This window comes from Pituophis catenifer, unplaced genomic scaffold (assembly GCF_029215685.1).
Source record: "Pituophis catenifer annectens isolate HBS135680 unplaced genomic scaffold, rPitCat1.0.hap2 SCAF_2, whole genome shotgun sequence".
Taxonomy (NCBI): Eukaryota; Metazoa; Chordata; class Lepidosauria; order Squamata; family Colubridae; genus Pituophis; species Pituophis catenifer.
The window spans coordinates 136056120-136083288 of NW_027256882.1; the positions used below are offsets into that span (position 1 = coordinate 136056120).

The 27169-nt window shown below is 37.0% G+C and overlaps 2 protein-coding genes across 5 annotated transcripts in view; one reads left to right on the top strand and one right to left on the bottom strand.

The window, feature by feature from the left end:
• The first annotated feature begins 284 nt into the window (after positions 1-284).
• Positions 285-6798, top strand: NME1 (NME/NM23 nucleoside diphosphate kinase 1). The gene is made up of 5 exons (XM_070937612.1): positions 285-393; positions 2669-2801; positions 4170-4271; positions 5483-5595; positions 6551-6798. Exons 2-5 carry the CDS (start codon positions 2673-2675, stop codon positions 6666-6668), a joined length of 462 nt encoding a protein of 153 aa, XP_070793713.1. The 5' UTR covers positions 285-393; positions 2669-2672; the 3' UTR covers positions 6669-6798.
• A 2308-nt stretch (positions 6799-9106) lies between these two features.
• MBTD1 (mbt domain containing 1) overlaps positions 9107-27169 on the bottom strand; it is a 50110-nt gene continuing 32047 nt past the window's right edge. For 2 of the 4 annotated variants that reach the window (XM_070937614.1, XM_070937613.1), the window contains exons 15-16: positions 25482-25559; positions 12269-13169 (exon numbers count right to left, since the gene is read on the bottom strand). In XM_070937614.1, coding sequence (XP_070793715.1) covers positions 13051-13169; positions 25482-25559 — 197 coding nt within the window. In that variant the 3' untranslated portion in view covers positions 12269-13050. Of the gene's footprint in view, positions 13170-25481; positions 25560-27169 lie in introns of all 4 variants that reach the window. The other 2 variants (XM_070937616.1, XM_070937615.1) reach the window with 2 other exon arrangements.

Sequence of the window (27169 nt, forward strand, 5' to 3'; positions counted from 1 at the left end):
AAGGGGGACCTCTAAAAACACATCTAGAAGAAGCCAGGTTCAGGGAAAACGCCACACTCCGTCCCTTTCATTCGAGGAGAAAAACACGGGAAGAGGAAGAGCTCTCCTTAGGAAAGGGGGGGGGAGGGAAAGCCATTTCCAGGGCCAGACTTCTCCAGGGGGGAAATCCCACTCGCGAATCAGGAAAGGCGCGGGTGGGGGAGGTGGAAACACGACAGCGAAGCCCGCCTTCTTTGCTGCGGCCAGGGGGTGGGTCGGTGAGATTCCGGCTATAGCCCAGCCTGGCCTCTCAACGCTCCTCCTCTTCCCCAGAAGGATTTCAAGGAGGCAGCAGCTGTAACCACGCCGCCCCGCTTGCCTTGCCTGCCTGGAACAGATTTTCCTGTGATTGGGGTAAGTGGTTTGTGTTTGGCTCGCCTCCTTTTTCCGGAGAGAAGCAATAAAAACCGAAGCCTTGGAGCGAAGGAAAAAAGATTCGTAGAGACAGAGGAGCAAAACTGGCCAACCTAGCCAGGGTGACCAGAGGAGTGGGGGTGGGGGTGGGGAGGTTATTTAACCCCCCCCCCCCAAAAAAAACCCCTTTGCAGCTGCCACGAAAGCAAAATGAGCAATTGCTCGAATCTCTTCTTTGTGAAGCCCTTTCACGGATCCAACCAGGCCGGCGGAAGGCGTCGCTCTCCCTTTCCGGTCTCCGTAACCTGAAGGCGGCCGAGGCGGCTCCCCCTCTTCTCGGGCGGCCCCACCGAGGCTCGAGCAATTCGCCTGCCGCGAAAATGGGGCCGGCGCTACGGGATTCGTTTCTTGGAGACGAGAGCTGCACCTTCCCGGGCTGCTGAGTTGCTGAGTTGTAACCTCAAACACGTGTCGTCGCCGCCGCCGGCGAGCCGGGGAACAAAGCGTGACACGTGGATGGACGTGTCACGCTTCCCTTCCAAAGGCTATCTGCTATAGCCTTTGGAAGGGAAGCTGCCCGCATTACGTTTTTAGGATGACCCAAAAAAAAAAGAAGGGCCGCTCAAGCTCGAGAGAAAGCAACTCCGGGGGAAATAATCGCCGGAGATGAACAGTCTTCCCGAGCCCCTTTTAGGTCTCTTTGCGTCTTTACAGATCCTATAGAGCAGAGGTCTTCAAACTTGGCAGCAGGACTTCAACTCCCAGAATTCTCCAGCTAGCATAGCTGGCTGGAGAATTCTGGGAGTTGAAGTCCACAAGTCTTAAAGCTGTCACGTGTGAGGACCCTTGCTATAGAGAAACGTTTTTGTGGTAGAAACACAATCGGTGTCAGTGTTGTAGGGATGAAAAATCCAGTCCCAGCTTTCCCAGTTATGTGAGCTGGCAGATATAAGAACCTTTTTGAAACGAAGGCTGTGAATGCTCTTTGGGTCTCTCTTGAGTTCCCAATTTAAAAAGTGTAGTGAGCCTATACTATTATTTTTTTTCTTTGCCTTTGAGTCAGTTTTTCGACTCCTAGTGACTGCCTGGACCTAGTCCCTAAAGTTTTCTTGACAAGGTTTTTCAAAAGTAGCTTGCCTTTGCCTCCTCCCTTAGAGCTGAGAGTGAGTGACTGGCCCAAGGTCACCCAACTGGCTTTGTGCCTCAGGCAGGTCTAGAAATCATGATATCCTGGTTGCTGGAGGTGCAGGTTAACTGCTATAGTACAACAAACTGGCGCTCTATAATAATCTAGGTGGTGATTTATTTATTTTTTAATTTGATTTATATGCTGCCCTTCTCCGGAGACTCAGGGCAGCTTACAATGCGTTAAACAATAGCCTTCATACTTTTGTATATTTATACATACTTTTGTATATTTATACAAAGTCAGTTATTGCCCCCACATACTGGGTCCTCAATTTACCTACCTTAGAAAGGATGGAAGGCTGAGTCAACCTTGAGCCTGGTGAGATTCAAACTTACAGTAATTGCAGACAGCTGGTGTTAATCACAATGCTATCAGTCTGCTGAGCCACCAGGCCCTGTAGTGATAAACTACAACTCCCAGCAATCCTTATATTGGAAATACTATAGGGTTTCTGTGTATTGTAGTTTAATAATCTCTTGAAAGTATGAACATTTTTGTCTACTCGCTGACCATGGAATAGTTTAGCAATCCAGGTCAGAGGAATGGATTAGAGGGTGGCTAGTTCATTTTTAGAAAGGATATTAATGTAGCATTTTTAGGGGAGAATACAGCTTTTATTTTTTAAAGAATCTAAAACAGGAGGAAAACTTGAACAGGACCTCCTTGATCAGCAGGAAGATACATTCTAGAGATGATAGAATTGGAAGGGGCCTACTTATCAAATTGACTGCTCAGCCAGAAATGATAGAGCTAGTGCATTCCTTTAGCAAGAGACACTTCATTTCTTCAGACTTGATTCCACTGTTAAAATAACATGCTTTTACCAGAAGTATTTAACTGCAGTAGTCTTGTGATGGCACTGAGCCTTTCAAAAGGGATCTAATTTTTTCTCTCACAGATTTATCCCTCCCTTCTTTAGCCAAGCAAACCTAATACACCTGTCTTTTCATGCTTCGGCTCTTATGTACTTTAAAATCTTTTTGCTATAACTTGCTAGTCACCAATCCATTTTCTCCATTTAAAAAATTGCAAAACTGAAGTTTTGCGGTTGATTTTCACTGGTTTCTTTCTGCTTTTCTCTTGCAGAATTATGGCTTCTAATACAGAACGTACATTTATTGCTATCAAGCCTGATGGAGTCCAGCGGGGATTAGTGGGTGAAATCATCAAACGATTTGAACAGAAGGGTTTCCATCTAGTAGCTATGAAAATGATCCATGTAAGTTTCATACTTGGCCTATGTGGTTAATTGATAAATAATATAAGCTCTCTATATGAATAAAATATTCTCATATATTGAACTGCATCAGTTTAAGTTAGAGTTAGACTAAGCAATTCAGAGCTATTTTAGCCTACATTTCTGGCATTCTGTTAGTTCTTCCTCTTGAGCTTGTACTCTTTCTACTCACCTATAGAAATTCAAAACTAGCACATTTTGAGAGTTCAAAATCAGATGAATTCAGAGAAGGCATGGACTGATGGCGTTTATTTTCTGAGATTAGCTGAAATATTTTAACATTTAGAGAGAATTTATCCAAAAACTTCACATAATTATAGCATTCTGCATTCTTGTGATTTGAGAGGTTATTTCCTGATTGCGTCAAGGAATATATTATGGTTATTATCAGTTTTTCAATTCAGCTCAGATTACAGTTGTAAAGGTAAATACATTTTTAATTTCTATGACCATTTCTAGCAATTTGTACAAAGCTCAAGGTGGAGTGCAGACTGCTTTAGAAAGTAAGTCAGTTAATCTTGATTATTTTCAATCTGAAAACAAAAATCACTTCTGCATGTTCAAGTTTATCTTCTTACTGATCTGTCTGGCAGTCCTTTTGTTTCCTGAGTTGTAGAAAGCTCTCTTAAAACCATAAAGCAATACAAATGAGCTTGTCTGACATTAGTTAGAAAACTGTACTTGGCAAGATGGTATGTAGCTTTTACAGTAACAACACTATTGGGTGATCTGTTAAGATTGGTTATCCAAACAAGTACTAGTGGAAATTAGTTGTGTTTACTTTATTATTTGGTGTGATATTCTTAGTTGTGTTCACAGAACGCAGGCAACATTATCACTTGCCCCCACATAACAGTAGCATATGATCAGAAGAGTCCCCATGAAAAGTGGGAATTGACATCTTCAAGCTACCAAAAAAGGATGCTTTGAAGCAGCAATTTGCTACATTTTTCCTTTGTGCATTTAAAAAAAAGATGGTTAGTGCTACAATGAGCAGAGACAGGGCTCATGTGTTTCTGCCTGTCTTCCATTTTTTCCTGGCTGAGCAGAGGGTATGAAATAAAATAACAGGCGGTGAAGTGCCTCTATTTATTCCATTTTTGAAGGCTGTCTAAGAACTTTGTTCTGGCACCTGGACAAGAGGTTAATCTTGTCATCCTTGTTCTGATAATTGATTGAGAGGAGTTAATTTTCCTTCCTCTACACCTCAAATTAGATTATGCTTTCCGCTTGATCTGCTAAACTCTCTCATTGCTGGTGCAAACAGGGCCATTCAGAGAAGACAGAGTTAAAATAGATTTTCACTGATAAAAGAGGATTAATCCATTGCTGTATTTCCTTTCTCTAAAGGCATCTGAAGAACTGCTTAAAGAACATTACATTGACCTGAAAGACAGACCTTTCTATTTAGGTTTGGTTAAATATATGAATTCTGGGCCTGTAGTAGCCATGGTAAGTATCTATTTATGAACATTTATTTAACTCCCACTTGCCTCCGATTTTCCTGAGAAAGATAATTTTAACAGTTGGGCAATTTACCCAGCTCTGTTATATAACACTATCAAGCATTTCCCTCTCGGAAATAGCAAATGTGGTAAAGGTAAATGTTCCCTTCGCATATATGTGCTAGTCATTCCTGACTCTAGGGGGCAGTGCTCATCTCCGTTTCAAAGCCAAAGAGCCAGCGCTGTCCGAAGAAGTGTCAGTGGTCATGTGGCCGGCATGACTAAATGCCAAAGGCACACGGAACGCTGTTACCTTCCCACCAAAGGTGGCCCCTATTTTTCTACTTGCATTTTTTACGTGCTTTCGAACTGCTAGGTTCGAAATGTAATACATGATAATAAATGCTACATGTATTTTAAAAGTACTGCTCTAGCAAAGGATTGCTATTTTCTCTTGGACCATAGAATTCTGCCCATTTCAGGGTCTGGTGGTTTGGGGGAAATTAATTCCCTGAACAAGAAGTGGTTTATGGTGCTCTGTATGAGGTTTTTTAAAATTATATAGTAGACTTTATTTAATATATTGGATGTCCGGTCGGTGATGGTAATAACCTTTTGATTGGATTTATTCACATGAGACAAGCTAGTTTCATTCCTGGACTAGAAAACTTTGCACATAGTATGCCAAGTAGGGGATATGATACAGGATAATAGATCCAGAAGTAAATTAAACATCCTCATTCCATCATATTAAAATCTTAAGATTGTGTAAATTGGTGATAGATTTGGAATAGATAAAAGGAAGAACTTATATAATAATGCATTCATTCTGTAAAATAGCAAATTCAGTTGCAATTTAAAAGGGAAAACCAAGTCCCAATGAATGGGATTTTCAATGGTGATTAGTATATATTATTATCCATTGTTATTACTAAATAAAAGCTCCGGAATAGGGCTTGGTCTGCTTCAGAACATAAATATGAAGATACTGTTGCATCTTAATTCCCGTTTGCATGATTCCTGCTGGCCAACATGGAAATCAAATGCAATTCTTCTTTGCTAAGCTTCTTAAATCTAGCAATTCCAGTTGGTGTCTGTAAAGCTAAAACAATATATTAGTATATGATTTTTAAAGATTTATGTAATACGATAATGCCCACAGCTATTCATTCTGACAATATCATATTTGCATCTATTCAATAAACTTGTTTTTTATAGGTTTGGGAAGGACTTAATGTTGTGAAGACAGGCAGAGTAATGCTGGGAGAAACAAATCCAGCAGATTCCAAGCCTGGCACCATTCGTGGAGATTTCTGCATTCAAGTGGGCAGGTTGGTGCTGCAATTTATTTCTTATAGATCATTATAGGAAGCCTTGCTAGAAATCAAATTGCTTCAAAAATAATGTCATACACAATTAATTTGTATAAAATATTAATCCTGTTATGCTAATACTTAAATAGCACTTAATGGTGGTAACACATTTATAAAACGCACTACTAATGTATGAATCGATGTATAGATACAAAAAATAGTTCGCAGGCCTCAAGTGCAAGCCCACATGTTCTATATCTTATTCACTAAATGGGATCTCCCATCCTTTTAAAAATAAAATGTAGGGAAGGAAGGTATTTTATTCATTGCATGGTCCCCACATTACTTTCCAGATTTCTTATTTATTGATTTCTGATGGCTAAAGAAACACTGTCTATATTAAAACAAAGTGCCTTTGAGAGGAGATAGCTATTAAGAATTTGACCTAAACCTTTAAATCAGACCTTGACTGATTTAAGTGATTGCCAATACTCTGAAATGTGCCCCCAAACAACTAGATAACTAAGTTAATTGAGACAAAGGAAAGCAGGCTAGATATTAGCTTTTTGTCAAGCGTGTTAATTTAATCTTTGTCTAGCATTGATATCATTGATGCACAAGGTATAAAGTTTGGCAAAAGCACGCATGACTATAAACTTAATTGCAGCTAGAATAATGTGCTGTTAGTAGTAGAGCTAATATGATCTGAATTACTAGTTCAGAAATGGCCACCTTGTTCAAACTACTTAGTGAAGTGTACATTATAGTTACTTATAGGAGTAACAATGTAAACAGCTTATAAAATCATCAGACGTGTCGGTAATAACTTGATTATGGATGGTACTTTCATTTTACAAATTTGTGATTTGAAATAAGCTTTATAAATAGAAAAATTTTTAGCTACAAGCAGTCTGGTTTTTTAATTTCTTTAACTGCTCCACTAAATATCGTAACATCTTTGTCTTGCCTAAAGGAACATCATTCATGGCAGTGACTCTGTGGAGAGTGCGCAAAATGAAATCAGTCTGTGGTTCCAGCCTGAAGAACTTGTGGACTACAAATCTTGTGCTCGTGAATGGATTTATGAGTAAAATAGTCCTTCAGAGGAGTCGTGCCTTCTTTCAACAAGTCATTTCATTCCACCCTTGCATTACATGGGAGCAGTTAGCATAGATACTTCCTTGATTGGCACTATGAAATAAAGGCATCATGAACAAATAAGTGTTCTTGTCTTTAAAGAAATGAAAAGATATGTGTGAATTGTTTGAAGTGTATTCATCATACATGTGGTTGTAATTTTAAAAAGATCTTCAATAAGTACAGATGAGAGACATGCTAAAAAATTCAATTTGAATTCAAGACAAGCTATTTTGGCTAGAACAGAAGCACACTTGAAACATCTGAAGTGCTTTCAACAAGATCAGAACACTTTGAATTCCAAATGTGTTGCATTTTATAAGGACCGATCTTGCAACAGCAGCTAATTAAATAGGCTAATTCCTGGTTAGAACTTGGATGGGAGACCACTAATGAATCCCAGGATGGTGTGTCAGATTGAGGAAACAAAATGCATCCTAGGAGGCAGTGGCAAATCAATTTCATATTCCTGAGAAAAGTACACAAAGTCCAGCATCACTCAAGGGAGTATTACCTTTTGAAAAATCTCCAAATTTTATACTTCTGTAATATTTTATGACATAATTCACACTGAACATCTTCACAACAAGAACATATTACATCACCTGCATAGTCAAAATTCACTTCTTGAAGACTTTGCAGCTAGCAGTGATCATCCTAAAGCTGATTTTCTCTTGCTTTTTGTAGAGTGAGTGAAAGCACATGGTAAGCAAATACCAGTTACCAATAAAATACCTTTTTAAATACAGGTAGTCCTCAACTTACGACCATGATTGAGCCCAAAATTTATGTTGCTAAGTGAGAAATTGGTTGAGTTTTGCCCCCGTTTACGACTTTTCTTGCCACATTTGTTCAGTGAATCAGTTGTTAAATTAGTAACACGGTGGTTAAGTGAATTTGGTTTCCCCGTTGGCTTTGCTTGTCAGAAGGTTGCAAAAGGGGATCACATGTCCCTGGGACACAGCAACTATCATAAATGTGAGCCAGTTGTCAAGCAACTGACCATTGGGGATGGTGCAACATAAGTATGAAAAATGGTCGTCACTTTTTTCAGTGCCATTATAACTTCAAATGATCACTAAGTGAACTGTTGTAAGTCAGGGACCTGTAGTACATATCCCCAATCTTAAAAAGCAGAATTCACTTACCACAGAATAGATTCTGGTGCCCAGTATTTTTCACCATGTCAGAATTTTGTTTCAGAAAATTTAAGATTAAACAGCTTTTGTCATAGGAGGGATTCCCCTTCCCAGTAGGACTGCATAGCATGGCCCACCAAATGGACTTGCATAGCCTGGCAGTATATTTTAAAATAAACTGCCCCAAAAGGCATGCTGCCAAGTCCCCCCAAGCCTCACAACCTCCTGTGTTACTACTGTTCCACTAGCCACCAAACGGCTGATCAGCACTCCAGGTATTCGTGGTTTGCAGTGATTTTTGTCAGCGTGGTTCCTTCCTATCATCACAAGTCATGTGGACCTCCACTACAGGCTATCCAGGAAAATGGAAACAATGGTTTCCTTTGTGTATTTCTGCTGTAATGCAATAACAGCTTGGATCTTGGTTTTTGTTCCTTTAAAGTTGATGTAGTTTTTAACAAGTGTTACTTGATGTGTGTGACCTTTTAAATTATTAAATATTTCAACTGCATTGATACAGATGGAATAAAACAACAAAAACGTCTGTTCTGAAAATCGTTTTTTAATCAACTGAGCATTCCTAAACATATCCAGGACTGGAGAATAAGGATTGTATAATCCCAGTAACTAAATGGCAAAAGACCTACTTGATTTGTGATGGTTTTATGATGAAAAACTCAATTACAGCCATAACATTTATGGCCCATAAAGCTATTTGGCAGTTCTTAATTTGATGTACATTTTCAAACACTTTTATTTAGGGATTGTGTATCTTCTAAGCAGGTTGTTTTACTGTTACTTGCAGTAAGAGTGATCTTTCTGCACCACAATATTTGCTTTCTAGCCTAGGAAAATCTTCATCAAAGGAGACCCAGAGTGAAAAACGTCACCGTGTCTTTCCATGAATCTCTAACTAATAGCAAAATTGATTCAAAATGATGACTTGGCTACATCTGCTAAAGAAAAGGTTCAAGTTATAAATTTGTGATTGAAACATTAGTTGGGCAGATTGGGGTTAAACTAAAGCTACATGAGAGGAACAGTATTGGGCCTGTCACAAATAAAATTATACTTCATTCCATGAAGCAGAAATAGAATTGACGTTTCTTTCCAATGGTCAAGAGTTGCCATTAGAACCTATTTAATAAGCTTGAATTAATGACGAACTATCTCTTATTAGTGATAATGGAGATACTTCATTATACCAATATTTTAAAAGATATTCTTGAACTGTTGAGACAAAATTCACAACCTGGTCTTTTAACATTTTTATTTTGTGTAAAAAAGGCAAATTTAGTGAATTATTTTCATCTTGTACACAAAGTTATATTCTTAATGCTTTTTCACATCCATGCTTGAAAATCTGCAGTCTGTTAAAAATGAAAGTAACATTAATTTCTTCAAAAGCAATTTTCACTGAGTTATGTACATTAGAGGTTTTTAAATGTTCCCATTTGACCACACAAATAACCAAGAAAATAAGATTAAATTTATACAGATAGTGATCTATATATCAAATACATACAGAAATGATGTAAAAACCATTTTTTAACTTCTGCCTCAATCATTTTCCCAGGCAGAAGCTCATGCTTTTTTTTCCTTTTTTTTATATAAATGGCTGAGATTTCACTTAAATATGAAAATTAAAAAAAAATCAATTTAATCACAGTTTTAATCCCTTTCCAATAAAGGATTGTTACCAATATATTAGCACCATAATACAAATATTGATGGGAGTAGGTGTTCACATCACATAAAAATGACAACAATAAAAACAAACACTGAAACCCGTGTTAGTATCAATAGAACAAGTCGATAACTGCTTTTGTTTTCCTCTGATTCAGCAAGGAAATTTAAAGCGTGAAAAAGATGTAAAATTCTGAGCTGTACAAAGGAGCCCTTGCAATGTAATTTACCTTGCCTGTGGTGCCTTATTTAAAAAGATCCTGCCTTGTGCCAAATACTGTAATATTAGCTGACCCACAGCAGAAGTACAAGTCTCAAACCAATATCCACTCAGCCCCTCCAACCTGATTCCATCCCAGTTTGTTGGTGGTAAATTAGTTCACAGTAAACTGGAGAGTATTCTTAGAACCAAATCATATTTTAAAAAATGAACGTACCCAATGGTACTGAAAGCTTACAGTCATCTGGTTGCTGTGTTTAAGAGGCCACACATAAGCATTACTCAGAATGAACACTGAAGAAAAACGACAAATGAAAACTACTCTGGAAAAAGATGTCACTCAAGAATTTCATGGAAAAAGAATCGATTTCAAGATTTGAAAAAAGTTTTCATTTAATCGGGTACATGTATCAGGATGTAGAAATGGGAGTGTGAAAATCCTGAAAGGATATCAGTACCTACATAAATATGTAAAATATCTCCAAAAATCAGAGAACCTGCACTATAGCAGTAATCAAGACCGTTCTCTCCCAAACATAATTATAGGTCTAATATCTTGCAGAATTGCTGGTTAACATCAGGTTCTCATCTGATGAGGGGATTAAATGTGGTTGTGGGTTTTTCCAGGAGCTGCCATATTCAGAGGTAGAAGAAGGCATCTGTTCATCTGGACAAAGGCCATTCCAATATAAGAGTGACAGAAATTAGTGAAATTCTCCAATCATAACATGCACAGGAATGGGGAAACACTACTGCACTTCATGATTTTCTACCAATCCTACAGATACAAAATACACACAATGTGTGTCCACTAGGAATTGGGAGTTAACTGTGTCTAAATGTATGTTCTTTTGGTTCAAGCTCATTTGGATCGTATAACTAAACAATCAATTTCTACACAAGTCCAAGTTTTTATGCTGACCGCAAGGCAAAAGCCATTAGTACAGACCTTATTCAGGATGCCTTTTTCACACTGAGTAATATTATATTTCTGATAAAAATCAAAAGAACTTGGTATATATAGATGTTATTCTACAAGTCCTCAAGAGTCTCTGACAATGCAGATATTACACGGTGGCCTTTACAAACCACAACATTCATCCTATCAGTTCTGCATTATTACAGCTGAGCATGGCTGACAGAATTATGATCCAAGATGGAAAAAATTATCGATCACTCAGTTTTTGATGCAATTCCTTCTGGAACCTCATTTTGCTTTTGAAGGATTCTATCCTACAGGTAAATGGCCTGATGCCATGGATCATTTTACATTTGGGAGGCACTGGCCTAAGAAATACTGTGCTAAGGGACTGATGCCTGAATTATGATTTCAGAATTACTGTGATCCGGGGAATCCTTATGTGTGCATGTATATGAGTGTATATGTGTGCACACCTGGATACACACAAACATGATACAGCTTTTTGCTCCCCTCCCCCAAGAGCAGCTCTTTTTTGTAGCATCATGAACTGCTTTGTAAACCAGGGAAGTTTCAAAAACAGCTGTAATGGAGCACTTGTGAATGAGGGAGGGCAATATATTCCTAGAGGGGAAAAAGAAAGAAGGCAAATCAACTAAGCCCAGATCGCCCTTTGTACTTCTAAGGATTGTGAACATAATCTTTTTAGAGACATAACAATACAGTAAGTATGCAGTTTTCACTTATATTCACAATATTTGACACCCGATACTCAGTTTTTTAAATGTATACACAAAGCAGTTTTCAACAATGGCCCAGCTATGTAAAAGGATAAAAAGAAAAAGAAAAAGAAAAAAAGAGTAGGAATTGTTTCATACAGTCCTATATTATACAGAAAAAAAATGTACTTCCAGAAGTTACTACAAAATTTTACACCATTATCCCCTCTTGCATAGAATGTGGTAAACCTTTGCATATCACAAATGGTATGTACCCAATAACAAAGATAAGAAAATAATCAAAATTGCTGGTTTTCAACTTTCTATGCGTTTAAAAATTTAAAACATTTATACGCCAAAAATTGTCTCTGGGGCTTGGAGAGTTGCTAGTCATAAAGCATTAGATTTAAAGGGAGTAGAGGTTAATCTATAGAATTATTTTTTTTTTTAAACCCTACCCTTGAAACAAGAATCAGACAGACTGTTCTAAAGTTGACTTGCTATGACCCAGAAGCAATTACAGAATATAAGCAGTTAATTCCTGAGAGTTTAGTAAATGAACCTTACTGGTAAAAGCAAAACTCTGTGACATATATCATCCCGTCATGACACCAGAATGGAAATGTCAACATTTTAAGTTCTGTGAATGATGCCATCTGATAACTTCCATAGAGATTTAACTATCTAGGAAGAGTTTCCAAGAAATTCAGCATTCATGCCACACTAGTTATGACAAATTCAGCAGCCAAGAAAATACTGTGTTCAACGCAGGCTCCAAAGCATCTTCAGGCAAACCAGCTCCATTTGCTCAACAAGTTCTTCCAAATGTGTAGGGAAGAATAATGCCGTCTTCAGGAGCATACTGCTGCATCTTTTCCGGGTGTGTCTTCCATCAGGGTGGAAATCAAATGTGTTGCTGTTTCACTAGAAAAGGACCTTTCAGTTCCTTGCACAAGGAAAAACAAAATATCCCATAAACCAGTTGACATATGGAAGCTTTGCTGATTATTTGTGTGAATATCTCAGTACTTCAAAATATGAACAAGTAACAGCCCCGGTAACTTTAATGAAGACAGGACCGAAGCTTAATTCTCCAAAATCTTAAGCAGATTTGTCAGTATGTCACCGTGCCAGGAGAAAACATTTTAATACTCCATCCTTTCAATTTCTTTTCTTATGTTTCATCACCGTGTCTCATGATGTCACTGAGGAAAAGACAGGGCATGACTAGTGTAGCTTTTCAGTTCAGAAGCTCCCAGCTTGTACCAGAAGGTTCACAAACAGTTCATTTGTGTTTTCAACTATTCTACCATCTCATCTTCCTCAAAGGGTTTCCTGCAATCCTGCTATAATTACGCTTTTTAATTCTTACCAAAAAATTAGAGTATCTTTTTTTAACAATCTGAACTTGAAAATATTACAAAAATTCTTTCAAAAGCTTCAAATACAACACAAACATGTCGATTTTTAATAAATTGAAAATTCTTTTTCCCCCCCACTAAAATAGTTTTCTTGTCCTCCAAAAATTCTGAATTGAAATCTTAACCGCAGTTAGCAAAGTGCCCTTAGTAGAAGCCATCAAACGGTAACATCTGAATGGAAACATCAGTCTTAAGGAAATCTTCTTTTGTACCATCCTGTTCAGATTTGCCCTTAGGGTTCTTGCTTGATGTACTGGCTGGCTGATCCATTGCTTTCCTGATCAGAAACTCCTTGAAGAAAGCTGTATTCCTCTCCATCTATCAATTCCTCTTTCAGCTGCAGTGAAGATACTAAATATGAAAGAGGATGTTAAAAATGAAAATTGGCAGTGATATCGTTCTTTTCATTTCAGAAATGAAAATTTGGCAACATCCCAACTTTTGTTTTTCCTGGACAGGAAAATACAGTGCTGCAAAGCAAAACTTTAGAATGAAAATATAGTAAAGAAAATCGTGGCTGAAATTGGAAATATGTGAATTAAAAGAAGGAAATAAATGGTTAAATATAAATTTGTAGATAGTGCTTGCCCTAATTAAAAAATATCTTGGTTGACTATGTCTTTTTCATTACAATCATAATATCTTTTAAAAAGTCAGTCCATCGATTGAAATGAAACCTGGTATTGTTCACAAAGCATCTTCTGTGAAACAACATAATACTTGTAACTTCCCAAGGAAAAACATTTTTTTCAGGGATCAGGATTTTAAAGAAATCCTGGAAGGATAAATTGGTTGATGAAGGCTATGCTTGAATGGAGTAAAATATATAACACACACACTCCTAAATATGATAAATCCATCATAGCTATTGCATCCCCAAATTAAAATTTGCATCTTTTAAAATTATTGACAGAAGCCTCCCTAGTTTTAAGAAACAAAGTCCTGCATATATATTAGCACAATATGGAAATGCTAGGATATGACCTTTTTCGCAAAGCTTTTGTTTTTTATCTAAGATTTATAACAATCTATGCATATAGATGAAAACTTTGTCTGCAATCTGAAATGTACCAGTCCAGGTAAAGTTTTATTGACATAGAACTAAAGCAAAATACTTAACTAAATAGACCAAAATGCTTATTCTCATAGACTACTTCCATGAGTTTAACTGAATAAGTATAATGTTTTGACGGGAACCAACTACTTGAGTTTCACTGTATCATATTTTTACAGATTTGAAAATTACCATTCTAGTTCTCACACATTATTCATTTTTTGGCAAAACAATCCCACCTTCTTTAATTTTCCTCTTATTTTGCTTCCCATACCTTTTTAAACGTGACTTTCTGCCTTACAGTGGAATGACTATCACTGAATTATAATGTTCAAGTCACAGTTTTCATTCATACGAAGTAGAATGTCTTATTACTTACATACAAAAACTTACGCTGCAAAATTGGACACATAATTCTTGTTTCTCACCAAACACAGGGGTCTTGACTAACTTGAAAAGTTGCCATCCCGGGTCTGGCAGAGACAGAGGCTGATTAGAGGGGCCTGGTGGCTCAGCAGACTAATAGCATTGTGATTAACACCAGCTGTCTGCAATTACCGTAAGTTTGAATCTCACCAGGCTCAAGGTTGACTCAGCCTTCCATCCTTTCTAAGGTAGATAAAATGAGGACCCAGTTTGTGGGGGCAATAAGCTGACTTTGTATAAATATACAAAAGTATGAAGGCTATTGCTTAACGCATTGTAAGCTACCCTGAGTCTCCGGAGAAGGGCGGCATATAAATCAAATTAAAAAAAAAAATTAAGCAAAACCGCCATAGGAATAACCACAGCCAAGGTGATTCAAGAGAATCTTTGATTTTTATTTATATTTCTTTCTTATGAAAAGGTGGCTAACGCACTTCAATATCAAGTATTCAGCCTTTCTTAATTAAAATATATTAATCATTTTAAAAACATCTCCTTTTCTCTCATTTACTTCCAGTTTCCAAAACCATATTTCACTCTAATTCTGGAGGAGCAACTCCAGAGCCACAAAGAGTGACTTGTGGGGTTGCCAAAGACTGGTGGAAGTGGAGGAAATTCGGATTTCATCCTCTTCCTTCACAGCCAGCGGACATTTGCTAAACCCAAATGTGGATCAACAGGCTGGCTACTTCTTCATAATGTGATCTGAGTTCAGGATTTAAAAGAATCACATACAAATATTTAAAGAACCCTTCAATATTGTGTATATGTGTGACATATTTCAAGAAAGCTTTATCACATTTGTTTGAATTATAGACAGAATTAAGTCAACAATGTTTCGGCAGTACTACAGCCAAGTTGTGAACATTCAGGGAACAAATACCAAAGGTATTCAATGACAACTCTACCTCAATGAAATCATTTACTTTAAATATGCACTACTAATTTTTTAATCATTTGTGTTCAGAGTTTCTCATAACATATTAATACATGCATAGATACTCACCACACAACTGCTTTTTGAGGTAAGCAATATTATGCAGTAAAGAAGTAAATATGAAAAAAGCTTTGCTACATTCTCATAATCCTTAAAGGCCTACTGAACAACAAAACTCCCATCTTCAAACCCTCTGCCTAGCATAAAGCCCCACTGCACTTTCTAAATTGTCTGCATTTAATTTACTGGAGTAACCTTGTTTGCCCCTTTCTGACTACTTCTATAACAATGTTATCTCTTCACTCCATATACTTTCACTCTAATTTGTTCCAATGATCCTAAACAACCAAATAATGGCCTGCCGGCATTTAATCAACCTTGTTTCCTTCAGTAATTTTCTTAAGGTTTCATTGCTGCACAACCACATTTATCATTTATATCAATTCCTTTGCTATATATATGTTACAATAGTTAACAGGTGATAACATACCATAAAGCAAAATTAAATAAGACTAGAATTGTAGATTTAAACGACAGCAGAGAAAAAGTAGAAACCTGGGTTTTGCATCTTATGTGCAAGAAGACAGTTCCATTTTTGAGGTCTGAACTCTTGAGTTCAATAATTTGGTCATGATTTCATTGTAAATGGGACAGTGGAGGATGTAATGAATAATGTCCTCCACCTGACCAACAACACAAGAATAGAGAAATCTCCCTTTGAGATATGCCAAGATATGGTCTTTAGGCAAAGGAATGTTAAAACCCTTCTTGGAAAGCACTGGTTATATTAACCAGCTATTAGGAGGGGCTTCAGTATTTTTTATAGTGATGGTACCACAGGGGTGAAATGCTAAAGGTTCGCACCAGTTTGGGTGAACCAGTAGTAATAAAATCTACTGGTTCAGGCAAACCAGTAGTAAAAAAAAGTTACCAGTTCATCCGAACCCATATTTCCGACGATCAGCTGTGTCGCGCAATTTAGATTAGCTAGAAAGCAGGAAATCCTGCTTTCTAGCGAATCTAAATCGCGCGGCACAGCTGTTCCCCCTCCCCATTGTTCTACTTACTTTCAAAAGGCTCCTTTTTCGACATGAAGCCTGCGTTTGGTACACACTGCGTATGTGCACAGCGTGCATTTGGCGTGCACTGCGCATGCGTAGGCAGTGAACCGGTGGCAACCCACGGAGGATTTCATCGCTGTGGTACCAAGATGAAAACGTGGACAATTGTACCACAATGGCATCTTTACTGGCATTTCTTTCAGAAAGCCCACATCAAATATTTTCTCTGTTCCAAGATCTAAGTTCTTCCAATGGTTGTAAGAAATACATTGTAGATGGGTGACATAAGTTTGGTTCAGGGGTAAAATGCTCCCGGTTTGGACTGGATCACCCGATCCGGTAGCGATGGCGGCGGGTGGTTCGGAGAACCGGTAGCAAAAATCCCAGCACCCCTCCCCCATGCCCAGCTGAGCCACGCGATCATCAGAGGCTGTTTTTTTACTTTTAAAAGCATTTTTCTATAACCTCTTCAGCCAAAAGAATGCTTTTAAAAGTAAAAAAAAAAAAAAGCTTCTGATGATCACGTGGCTCAGCTGGGATCGTCAGAGGCTTTTCAAAGCATTTTTTTCTGCAACCTCTTTAAGGTTGTAGAAAAATGCTTTTAAAAGTAAAAGAAAAAAAAGTTGGCCACGCCCACCCAGTCACATTCCCCCTCCCAACCAAGCCACGCCCACAGAACCGGTAGTAACAAATTTTAGATTTCACCCCTGGTTTGGTCCCAATTATAAGTTTGGCAAGGAGAGACTCTTGAAGGTTTTCTGGTTTCTTATAGAGGTAGTCCTCAACTTACAGCCATTCCTTCAACAATGGTTCAAAGTTACAATGGCCTGGGAAAAAGTGATTTATGACTTTCACACTTTCACACAATTGCAAACACATGACTGCTCCATCCTCCAGTTATGTGTTTGTAATTCAGGCACCTGGTAACCAGCTTGCATTTATGACCAGTTGCAGCATATTCCAGTCACATGATTTGATTTGCAATCTTTCCAGCCTGTTTCCTACAAGCAATGTAAATTGGGGAGGCTGGATTTGCTTAATGACTATGTGATTTGCTTAACAACTGTGGAAATAATGGTTGTAACAGGTCTCGTCACATAATGATTTGCTTTACAACACCAACTTGTGATGGACATTCTGTCCCAATTGTGATTGTAAGTCGAGGACTATCTGTAGTGATCCAACAATGCAAGATGTATTCTAATGGCAATGGAAGGTGGCCCTATCTTTTTTAAATAAGCAATTGAGTACCCTGGGGAGACCTACAGTCTTTATGAGGTTGTCTTGGACTGTTCCTGAAATGGCCAATAATTTTTTCCCTTGTGTTCATACAAACAGTTATGCTTAAACCAACTATTTTAAATATTTTTTCTAAGCAGATACCAGTTATCATTTTAATTCTTTCTTAAATCTCCAAATGGCCAAATCATTTTCTTCTCTGCAAATGTATTTATTTATTCAATTAGTCTGCAGAGATTCTCAGTCATCTAGGTCATGGTTGTTCCAAAGGTGCTTTTTCAGGAGGCAATTGGACTTTGTTTTTTCTTTTGAGGACGTTTCGCTTCTCATCCAAGAGCTGAAGAAGCTTCTTGGGTGAGAAGTGAAACGTCCTCAAAAGAAAAAACAAGAAAGTCCAGTTGCCTCCTGAAAAAGCACCTTTGGAACATTTATTCAATTAGTATAGCCGCCTGTATCAACCAAGTAGATCTGGATGGCTTACATTTCCACCCATTCATTTATATCACCTAATACAGCAGTCCCCAATCTTTAGGGCACCAGGGACCAGTTTGGTGGAGAGGCTTTTCCGTGGATCGGAGGGGGCATGGTTTCGTGTGCTGCCTGCACCCCATGGATGGGGTTTTGCTTGTTTGTGTGGCCCAGTTTCTGGCATGCTGTCGCTCCATCAACTCGGGGTCAGGGACCTAACAGAGTATTTTTTTCTCCTAGTACAAACTAATCCCTCCTTGAGGGAAATGGGCAGTTCAAAAAATGTGAAAAATAAAGAAACTAACACATGATTCTTCCACTGCAAGAACATGGAATAATAAGCAATTTTCTCAAGATAAAAATAGTTGACAGATTTTACAGAAATTAATTGCTACAATATTCACAATATAAAACCTGTGGCTCGTGATAACGTTCTTATTCCCATTTCAATCCTAATCAGATTATTTAATTCATTTCATTTATTCTTATTATGCTTATTCTAGAGTAACTTTACTCAAGTTTATTAGACTCACTGTGGAAAATAGTTTCAGAACTAAAGATTGGCAAGGGAAGCTCTGATTTTTCTTTTTCATTAGGCTTGCATACTTAAAATCTATTATCATGCACTTTTAGGGCATTATCTGAAGATATGTAATAAATGGTTTGTTTTTGTTTCAACAATCTGAGTTGGGAAACTACTTGGATGAGAAAGCCTATAAGTGCCACCTTAGGTTTCCTGAAATATATAGAAAATAATTAAATTAATTGATCAATCTGGCAGGCAGAGATGAAAGGAACACGCCCATCTGATAGATATCAAGGGTCTCTCCTCTTTGGAAGGACAACCACTAACAGTAGTATGTTTTTTGGAAAGACTACAGTTGTCCATATTCTGGGAATTTCTTGAGATTTTTAACAAATTAAACAGTTTACCATTAAAGTCTGATCCATCCTTTGAAGTCCTCGGAATTTCATATACAAACACTTTTAAGGATTCAATTGGTCTTACATTTTTTATTTCTAAAATAAAGGCAAATATTACATTTTTAAATGAAATAGTCAAAATAAAAAGACATATGTAACTTTAATTCTTTCAAAATAATCTGCTAGAGATGTTTAAAAAGTACCTGCTGATACTATCCCTCAGATAAAGATCCAGAAAAGTACTATTTTTAGAAACTCATAGTTCAAATAATTTCCTTAAAGTGAGCATGGCCAGTGTGCGGCTCTTCAGGTGAGATTGATTAACATATCGATATTGATTGGCCTAGCCAATATGATGATTGATAAGGTATGAGCACTGCAGTTTGAAAGACCATAAATTGTGACAACCCTACACTAAATAATTATTGTCAAGAACTATAGATTTCATCCTACCAAATAGCTGCTTCTGGTCTACCAGCATGGTTAATTCATAAGATTAAGACTCTTTAGAAGTTTAATAAAGGGTTTACTCCAAAACGGATAAATGTGCATTGAAAAATCAAAACCAAGACAGGATTCTTATATATATGCACGAGGAATTCTGTATGCAACCCTAATTGAAAATATTATATTTTTATTTTATTTTATTTATTTATTTTTATCTCACCTTTATTATTTAAAAAAAATAACTCAAGGTGGCAAGCATACACAATATTCCATCCTCCTCCTATCTTCCTTACAATAACAACCCTGTGAGGTAAATTGGGCTGACTGGCCCAAAGTCACCCAGCTGGCTTTCATGCCTAAGGTACCTTCCTCCTTTTACAAAACAATATATTTCTTTCTGGTGTTTATAAATTCAGTGAACTCCTGTAATAATCTCTTATCTCTAATCTTTATATTAAGACAATAATGTATTGTCAAGATTAGCTTGATGACATCTCATCCTCCAAGACACCTCTCTCCATGAAAAAAATGCCTGAAGACTATATTGTGCTGAAATACAACAAATTTAACATTAACATTTCAAACATAATCATAATTAGAAACATACTTATTCCAGATAATAAAATTAGCGTTTGAAGTAGCGAAGTGTAGTGTTTGGTTCAATGCACTACAGAAATGTAATGGGAGATGGGGATGTATAATGTACAGGACTTAGTTTCTTGATTGTTTTGAAAAAAACATGAAGTGTAGCATTCATGAAAATAAAGCTTTCGGCCAGATGTTGAACATTTCATTTCATTAGTAGTTATAAAATGCTTTAATAGTTAGCATTAGCCAAGTAAGCGAAAATAATTAGATAGGGATGAAATGAGAAATCATATGGATAAATCAAATACATCCCAAAGAAAACACACCTGAGTTCTTCTGTTTCGCCCCAGCAGAAACTAGTACAACCGAGTACCTTATCAGAATTCATAGTTCTTCATTGACTAGACAGTACCAGGCACATGCATCTTATTGCATGGTATAAAAGAGGCTTTCCCTACTGTGTATCAAGGTGGCTATTTGCAGACAGCAGACAAAACTTGATTCATTGTCATGCAAATAATAGGCTATGCAGAAGTCTTTACTACTTAGGGACATGCACCTATCTATTCACTGGAACATGTTACATAGCAGTGTCTAGGTCCCGCCAAGGGAGTAGAAGATGTAAGGATTTCTTACAGTGTAACAGAACATACCATCGAATTTGGTACGTTTCACTCCAGATATGAATCAGATTATATGTAGAATGAAATCTATGATCTAGCCAAGACTGCATTTTGTGGAACGCTCAGAAAAAAGAGACTTTTCAACTACACATCTATATTACAGTAAAATAGAAATTGGTTTGTTTAAAAATTCAAACATATCCTTTCCTCATATAGTGCTACCCATTCCATGAGAGTGGGAAAAAAATTAATAGTGATATTCTCCACTGACAAAAACCGAAACAACATAGCCTCCCAAATTTATTTTTTATTAGCTAACCACTTTCAGCACAGACTGACATTTGTGTCAGCTCTAATGCACCTTATCTGAACCTTAAATGAGCCTCAAGACATACTAATACACTATTTTTCTCTTGTTTGTCTAAATGGTCAAATATTTATAGAGAAAAGTGTTTCTCATCTTCCAGTCAATTTTGGGACTTAAAAATATGATTGCAGTTTTTTAAAAAGTGAATCACATTTAAGCTTTTCAAAATACCCTCCAACAATAAAAACAGTGTACTCACAGAAGATCACTGTGTTCTTCAGATATCATGCCCAGCCTATAAAAGGTCGATACTAACAGCTTCTTAGCACTTAACCCTCTTGCCTCAATACATTCACTCTATTTCTACTTTCTCTTTGCTTTGGGAAGGAATTTAGTGAATTCTTTGGCTACATAGAAATCAGGGACTTAACACTTATGATTAATTCAATGAGATGGGCTCATGGGCTGATATGAATGTTCTTGCCATTTTTAAATGAAAAGTGAGGGTGGCAGTGAGCCAGCATGTTACATGCCTGACCATGCTTGGTCCTCAGTCAACTTTCTTCTCATATCATGAGGTTTTGTTTTTTTTACATGACCAATTACCTGTTTTGAGGCAGGGATTGAACTCTCTGCTAGTCCGGGGAGGCTGGCAGGCCTCCGGGGATGTCTGTGCTGGAAGGGTTCGATACTGAGGAGTCAACTCTTCATCACCAGAGAAGCTCCTCCATACCCCACCTGTCATGAGGCCGCTCGACAAACTGACAGGCTTCTTTCCAACTGGTATCTTCCTCTCTAAACATCAAGTCAAACTAAAGTAAAACACTTATATCAGTGCATTAAGGTAATGCAAGACTAAGCACCCACTGAAAATGGCCTCCACCTGGTGCTTCTCAGTGTAGGTCCTAATCTCCATCAATGAAAGCCAAGGGGATTCAATTAGAAGTTAACTCTGGTGATTTGTGGCAAAATCAAAAGATTCTATGAGGCATCCTTCTATTGCAGTGTGTTATGTTTTCCCCTTAACTTACATCTCTAACAAAAAGCTATTTAATTATCTTAATCATCCATACCAGTATTTCTCAACCTTGGCAACTTTAAGATGAGTGAACTTCAACTCCCAGCATTCCCCACCCAGCATGAGTTGAAGTCCACTCATATTAAAGTTGTCAAGGTTGAGAAACACTGACCTGTACCTCTGATTTAACAGTGATGGTAAAAGTGTCAAACCAACTATAACTCCAGATATAAAGACTTCATAATCTTCTGCCTTGTAAATGCTTTCATAATAGTATAAACAAGGAATTAGTGTCATAACAAAGATTGCTGTCAGTATCAATTAAGTTATGTGCAATAGGAGCAATATAGCCTTAATCAAGACAATCACATACATCTGTATCTTGTATCTGTTCATAATCTATTTTGAGGCAGACTACACAAATTGGGATGATAGAAGGGTAAGAAAAGTATTAAGATATGTATTTGGTAGCAAAATTAAAATTGAGAATGTCGCTCTTACTCATTTGCCCTTTAATTCAAACTGGCTTCATGCCATGAAGAGCTAAAACATACAGATCCCATGTAGACATCTTGAATTTTAGTTTTTAGATTCCAAAGTCCAGATGTACAAGATTTCAACAAAAGTGATAAACATTTTTTTCTCTTGAGGGAAAAAGCATTCTCTGTTGAAATGGAATGGGACTGTCAGCACTTCTCAGACTGTTAGAAGTGCTGTACTGCTAAATGACAATAGTTAGGTACCATTTCCCCAGTATTTTTGCAAAAGTCGGCTTTACAGAAATTACTTGTTCGCTTATCCTCTGGATTCAATTAGCTTTTAATTTCTAATCTCAAAGTTGTTTAGATTGTCTGGGAACAATATTCTGATTGCAGAGCTTATAACCTTTGATTATAAGGGGGGCTTCATTAACCCACCCCCCAATTATCCTTAGTACAAAGAAAAAGGCATGGTTAGCAAGGCTGAGGGATATCATTCCTTCTTGCACTGCTTGATATAAAAGAATCAGTTATGAATTCCAGTTTAAAACGATTTGATGCTAAACCCTTAATGTAATTATTACTACATTTGAATAAGTTTTAAAGATTTATTCTTCAAGTGCACATGGATAAATATTATCCATCAGTAGCATCTCCAAAGTGAAAGTGGTTTGGTTGCTTTGGTGATGAACACATTCTAGTAACAAACTTAAAAGTTTCAGAAGGTATTTTAACAGCCAGCTTACCATTTAAAATTTCACTTGTTACTTACTGTATGCTTTTTAGTGGCTGTACCAGTGACAAGGGATATATTTTTTAAACCATCTCCTACCATAGCACAACTGCAATATCCAAAATTTTGCTACCCTAAAATCAATACCATACAAAACTGTTGTCCGATATGGATCAACATTCATGCCAATATGAGAATTATCCATCGATTTAGCACTGCTGTACATGACAGTAAAATTCTGAAGGACTGCCTGCCTGCCTGCCTGCCTGCCTGCCTGCAAAAATTGTATGTCACACCGCTGGTATCCCAGTTAAACAGTATCTCACTGAGAGAGTATGCATTTGTATCCCAGCTTTATCCATTAAAAAAGTACTGGAAGGTGCCCTCATGCTTAGAAATCTGAGTCACAATATAGTTTTATTGTTTTGGCTCTTTGATATGATTACTTTGAAATAAAGTTCATACTCTGCAAACATTTACTAACAACTGTAGTGAACAAATGGCATTTAACCTACAGTATATGTCAGAATTAAATATTGTGAGGATCGTTAGAAAACACTAATGAAGGCGTTAGAGTTATAATCTTCCACCTTCAATGACAGAAAATATATCTGCCAGTTAGTAGCAGGACATAATTTCTTTGGTTTTAATTAATTTTACTTTTAAGAACCCAAAATATTTCCCCCTATCTTGTGCCTTTCAAATGTGATGGTACTGCAATTCTCAAAATTCCAATACTGGACAGAAATTTTGAAAACTGTACTTCTAGCATAACTGGATGACATCAGATTGGGAACGTATGATCAAGGCAGTTTTCAACATGCTCTTGAAATCTCATATATTTTTATAATTATTATTGGTACAAATGTTTCAGTTTGAGTCATAGTATATTTAATGCTTACATGTTACATTTACATTTATTATAAAATCATTGAAGTGGCTTTCTCAAAAATGTGAATTTAAATGCGGCTTCTTAATAAATGCTAATAAATGAATTAAGATCATTCTACTTTGTACTGAAATTTTTGTGCAATGCAATCACATGCACATTTATTCCAAAATTAAGTCCCCCTGGCCTAGTTTACACAGTTAACACTCAGTTTGCCATACAGCAGTTATAGAACCTAGAAATGATACGATTCACTTCTTCCCTCTCTCCTCTTGGTTTACTGAAAAGATACTCATGATGTCCAAAATAGAATAAGTAGTTTCACATTATCTATGAATTAGGAAATAAGAACTTATTCTATGTTGAAGTTTGTGAAGTATCACAAACATGATCAATGAACTTGCTTATTCCTGGATGCCATCTGAAATCAAGGTAGGTTTATTTTCAGAGGTGAACATGCATGAGGCTGCCACCACAAGAATTTACTTATTTATTTGTAATCCAGCCTTATTATTTTTACAAGTAATCAAGGCAGTGAACATTCAACATACCTTCTTCCTATTTTCTTCACAACAACAAGGTGAGGTGAGTTGGGCTGAGAAAGTGACTGGTCCAAGGTCAAGTAGCTGGCTTTCATGGCTAATGCCAGACTAGAATTCAGAGTCTTCTGCTTTCTAGCCTAATGCCTTAATCACTAGACCAAAGTAGCTCTAGAATACTAGTTCAAATTCAGTAAAGGCTACTCAGGTTGAAATTAAAGTATAAAATATCATGAGGATCAAGCCATTAAGAAAAAAATAAACTTTATATACACATTTGTATTGAAAATGTAGTTTTAAATTAAAAGTTAACCTGACTCCTATAACTTCATAGCAGCTACCTATGAGAGAAGTCTTTTCAATGTTTGTCAGAATCCCAGATTTAATTTCATACATTAATCTTGCTGGCTTTTTAAAATGCCACCAAAAATGCTCATCTTTTAAGATGAGATACGAATATGAAGACCAAATGAAACAATACAGAAAGAATATCGAAGTTAATGTCAATGCAGGCAAGGAAATATTGACATAAATCTCCTCTTTAATAGAAATGTTTCTTCAACAAGAAGTATATACATTCAACTATCACTCCACACAACTTGCCCATCTTTTTATTTAAAAATGGTCTTTATTTGGCCTTAAGCAGGCTTTGCGTGAAGTTGAAGAGACTACAATAATTTGTATTTTTATGAAAAAGCTTGCTCAATGACATATTTAATTCATCTTACTTTTATTTCAAATCTGATCAGAAGAAATGAAAAGAAACCGCCACAGTATAAAAATAATGTATCTTATTGCAGTTTTCTTTATGTCATAGTGGATATCTACATTTGAAAGCTATTTCCCCCAAACAGCATTTATACACAAAAATGTCCTGAGAGAAAGTGACAGATTTTTAATGTAGAGTAAAAAAAATAGTTCTGTTACCCACTTTTCTTGTGTCCTTTGTACTGCTGCGATTTAGACTTTTTCTTCTGTTTTGATGAACTTGATTGGCTATCTCTTGAAGCTGAAATTTAAAAGAAGATACTGCTTTAACACAACTTTACAGCATATTTCAAAATAGTTAGAAAACAGATTTCCATACAAATAAAATGCTCTGGCCAATAAAGATACTATAGGAAGCATTTACATGTAATTTAATGCCTACTCAAAGCGTGAACAACTTTTAATGCTTTTAATGATGCATATTAATATTCTGACTAGTTAACAAGAATGTTTCAGGTGAAAATTAAAATCTGGTTTGGGCAGGAGAAAAAAATTATTATTTACTTTTCTAATCAGGCAAAATTAAAGCCTATCAGGAAATTTTTACTTTATACATAATTATGTTAATTTACAAATCTTTTAAATTGTGTATATTTATGTGACCAGTACATTGTATATCTACATTGTATCTATTGTACACCCTTTCTACGGTACTTATATTATACAGGTAGTCCTTGACTTACAACCAGTCACAGTAAAACTTTGCACCCCTTCGTGGTCACATGATTATGATCTGGGTGCTCAGCAACATTTTCGCAGTTAACAATGGTTGCCAAGCACCCTACAATCATGTGAACATCATTTGCAATTTTCTCTGCTGGCTTCCTCAGAAAGCCAAAGGGGAAGCTGGAGGAAAAAGTTGTTGCTGCCACCTGCCAAAGGACTTCCTCTCTCCCCTCCATGCATGATGGTGGTGGGGCAATCCTTGAGAGGCTGTAGAAACTGGTTTCTTCAGCCCAGCACACAGCGGGGAAAGGAATACTTGTGCTGGCCTGGAGACGCGAAGCAGGGATCTTCACAATTCTTCTTTTTCCAATTCAGCACACCAGTTCCCTTCTGTGCACAGAGGGAAGCTACCTGCCCTCCTTTGACAGGCAGCTCTTTCGTTCTGTCTGCTTAACAAACCATAACTGGAAGAGCCGGGATTGCAGTTGTTGAGCGAAGCAGTCAGTTGGATATCTCACTGAAACAACTGCTTCCTTCAACGAACAGGATTCCAGTTCCAATTGCAGTTATAAGTCGAGGACTACCTGTGATAGAGAGCAATTATGACTGGATCACACTGGTACTATGACACACAATTGCAGTGCAAGAGGAAAGAGCAAAAATCAATCAGAAGTCAGAATGCTGGAATAGATGGTAAAAATGCATGCGCTACAATTCAATTGGAAGATAATAAACTGTGAAGGAAAAGCATTCAAGCAGAAATACTACACCACAGGGAAGAACAAAATTCTGTAGTCTGATCACAGATTACATTCCATGTTCACTAGAACATTCTTCCAGATCTGGCCAGTCTGGACATAGTTTATTGTTTCCTGAAAGTGGTTTTTTTTTTCAGAACAGAGCATGGTTTACTGTGTTCCAGAAACAGACATAAATCACAGTCTGTTCCAAAAGAATCCTTTGCCAGAATGATGAATCCATTTCTGGAATGACTGTGTCAATATATTTTGTAGAACACCAGAATATTCATAATCAAACACTGGAGCTTTGTTGCACACAACTAGTACATAACAAAGCTGTAAGCAGAAAGTATAGTAGTAAATATAACGATAGTTGTGGAATGCAAACTCATTTTGGAAATAGCAAAAGCAACAGCATTCCATTCTTCATCATGGTCTCTTTGCA

Excerpts from the sequence above, each read along its gene's own strand:
- NME1 (XM_070937612.1), top strand. The coding sequence starts at position 2,673 with ATGGCTTCTAATACAGAACGTACATTTATTGCTATCAAGCCTGATGGA. Across the intron at positions 2,802-4,169 it reads TAGCTATGAAAATGATCCAT|GCATCTGAAGAACTGCTTAA; the intron begins GTAAGTTTCATA and ends CTTTCTCTAAAG. Across the intron at positions 5,596-6,550 it reads TTCTGCATTCAAGTGGGCAG|GAACATCATTCATGGCAGTG; the intron begins GTTGGTGCTGCA and ends TCTTGCCTAAAG.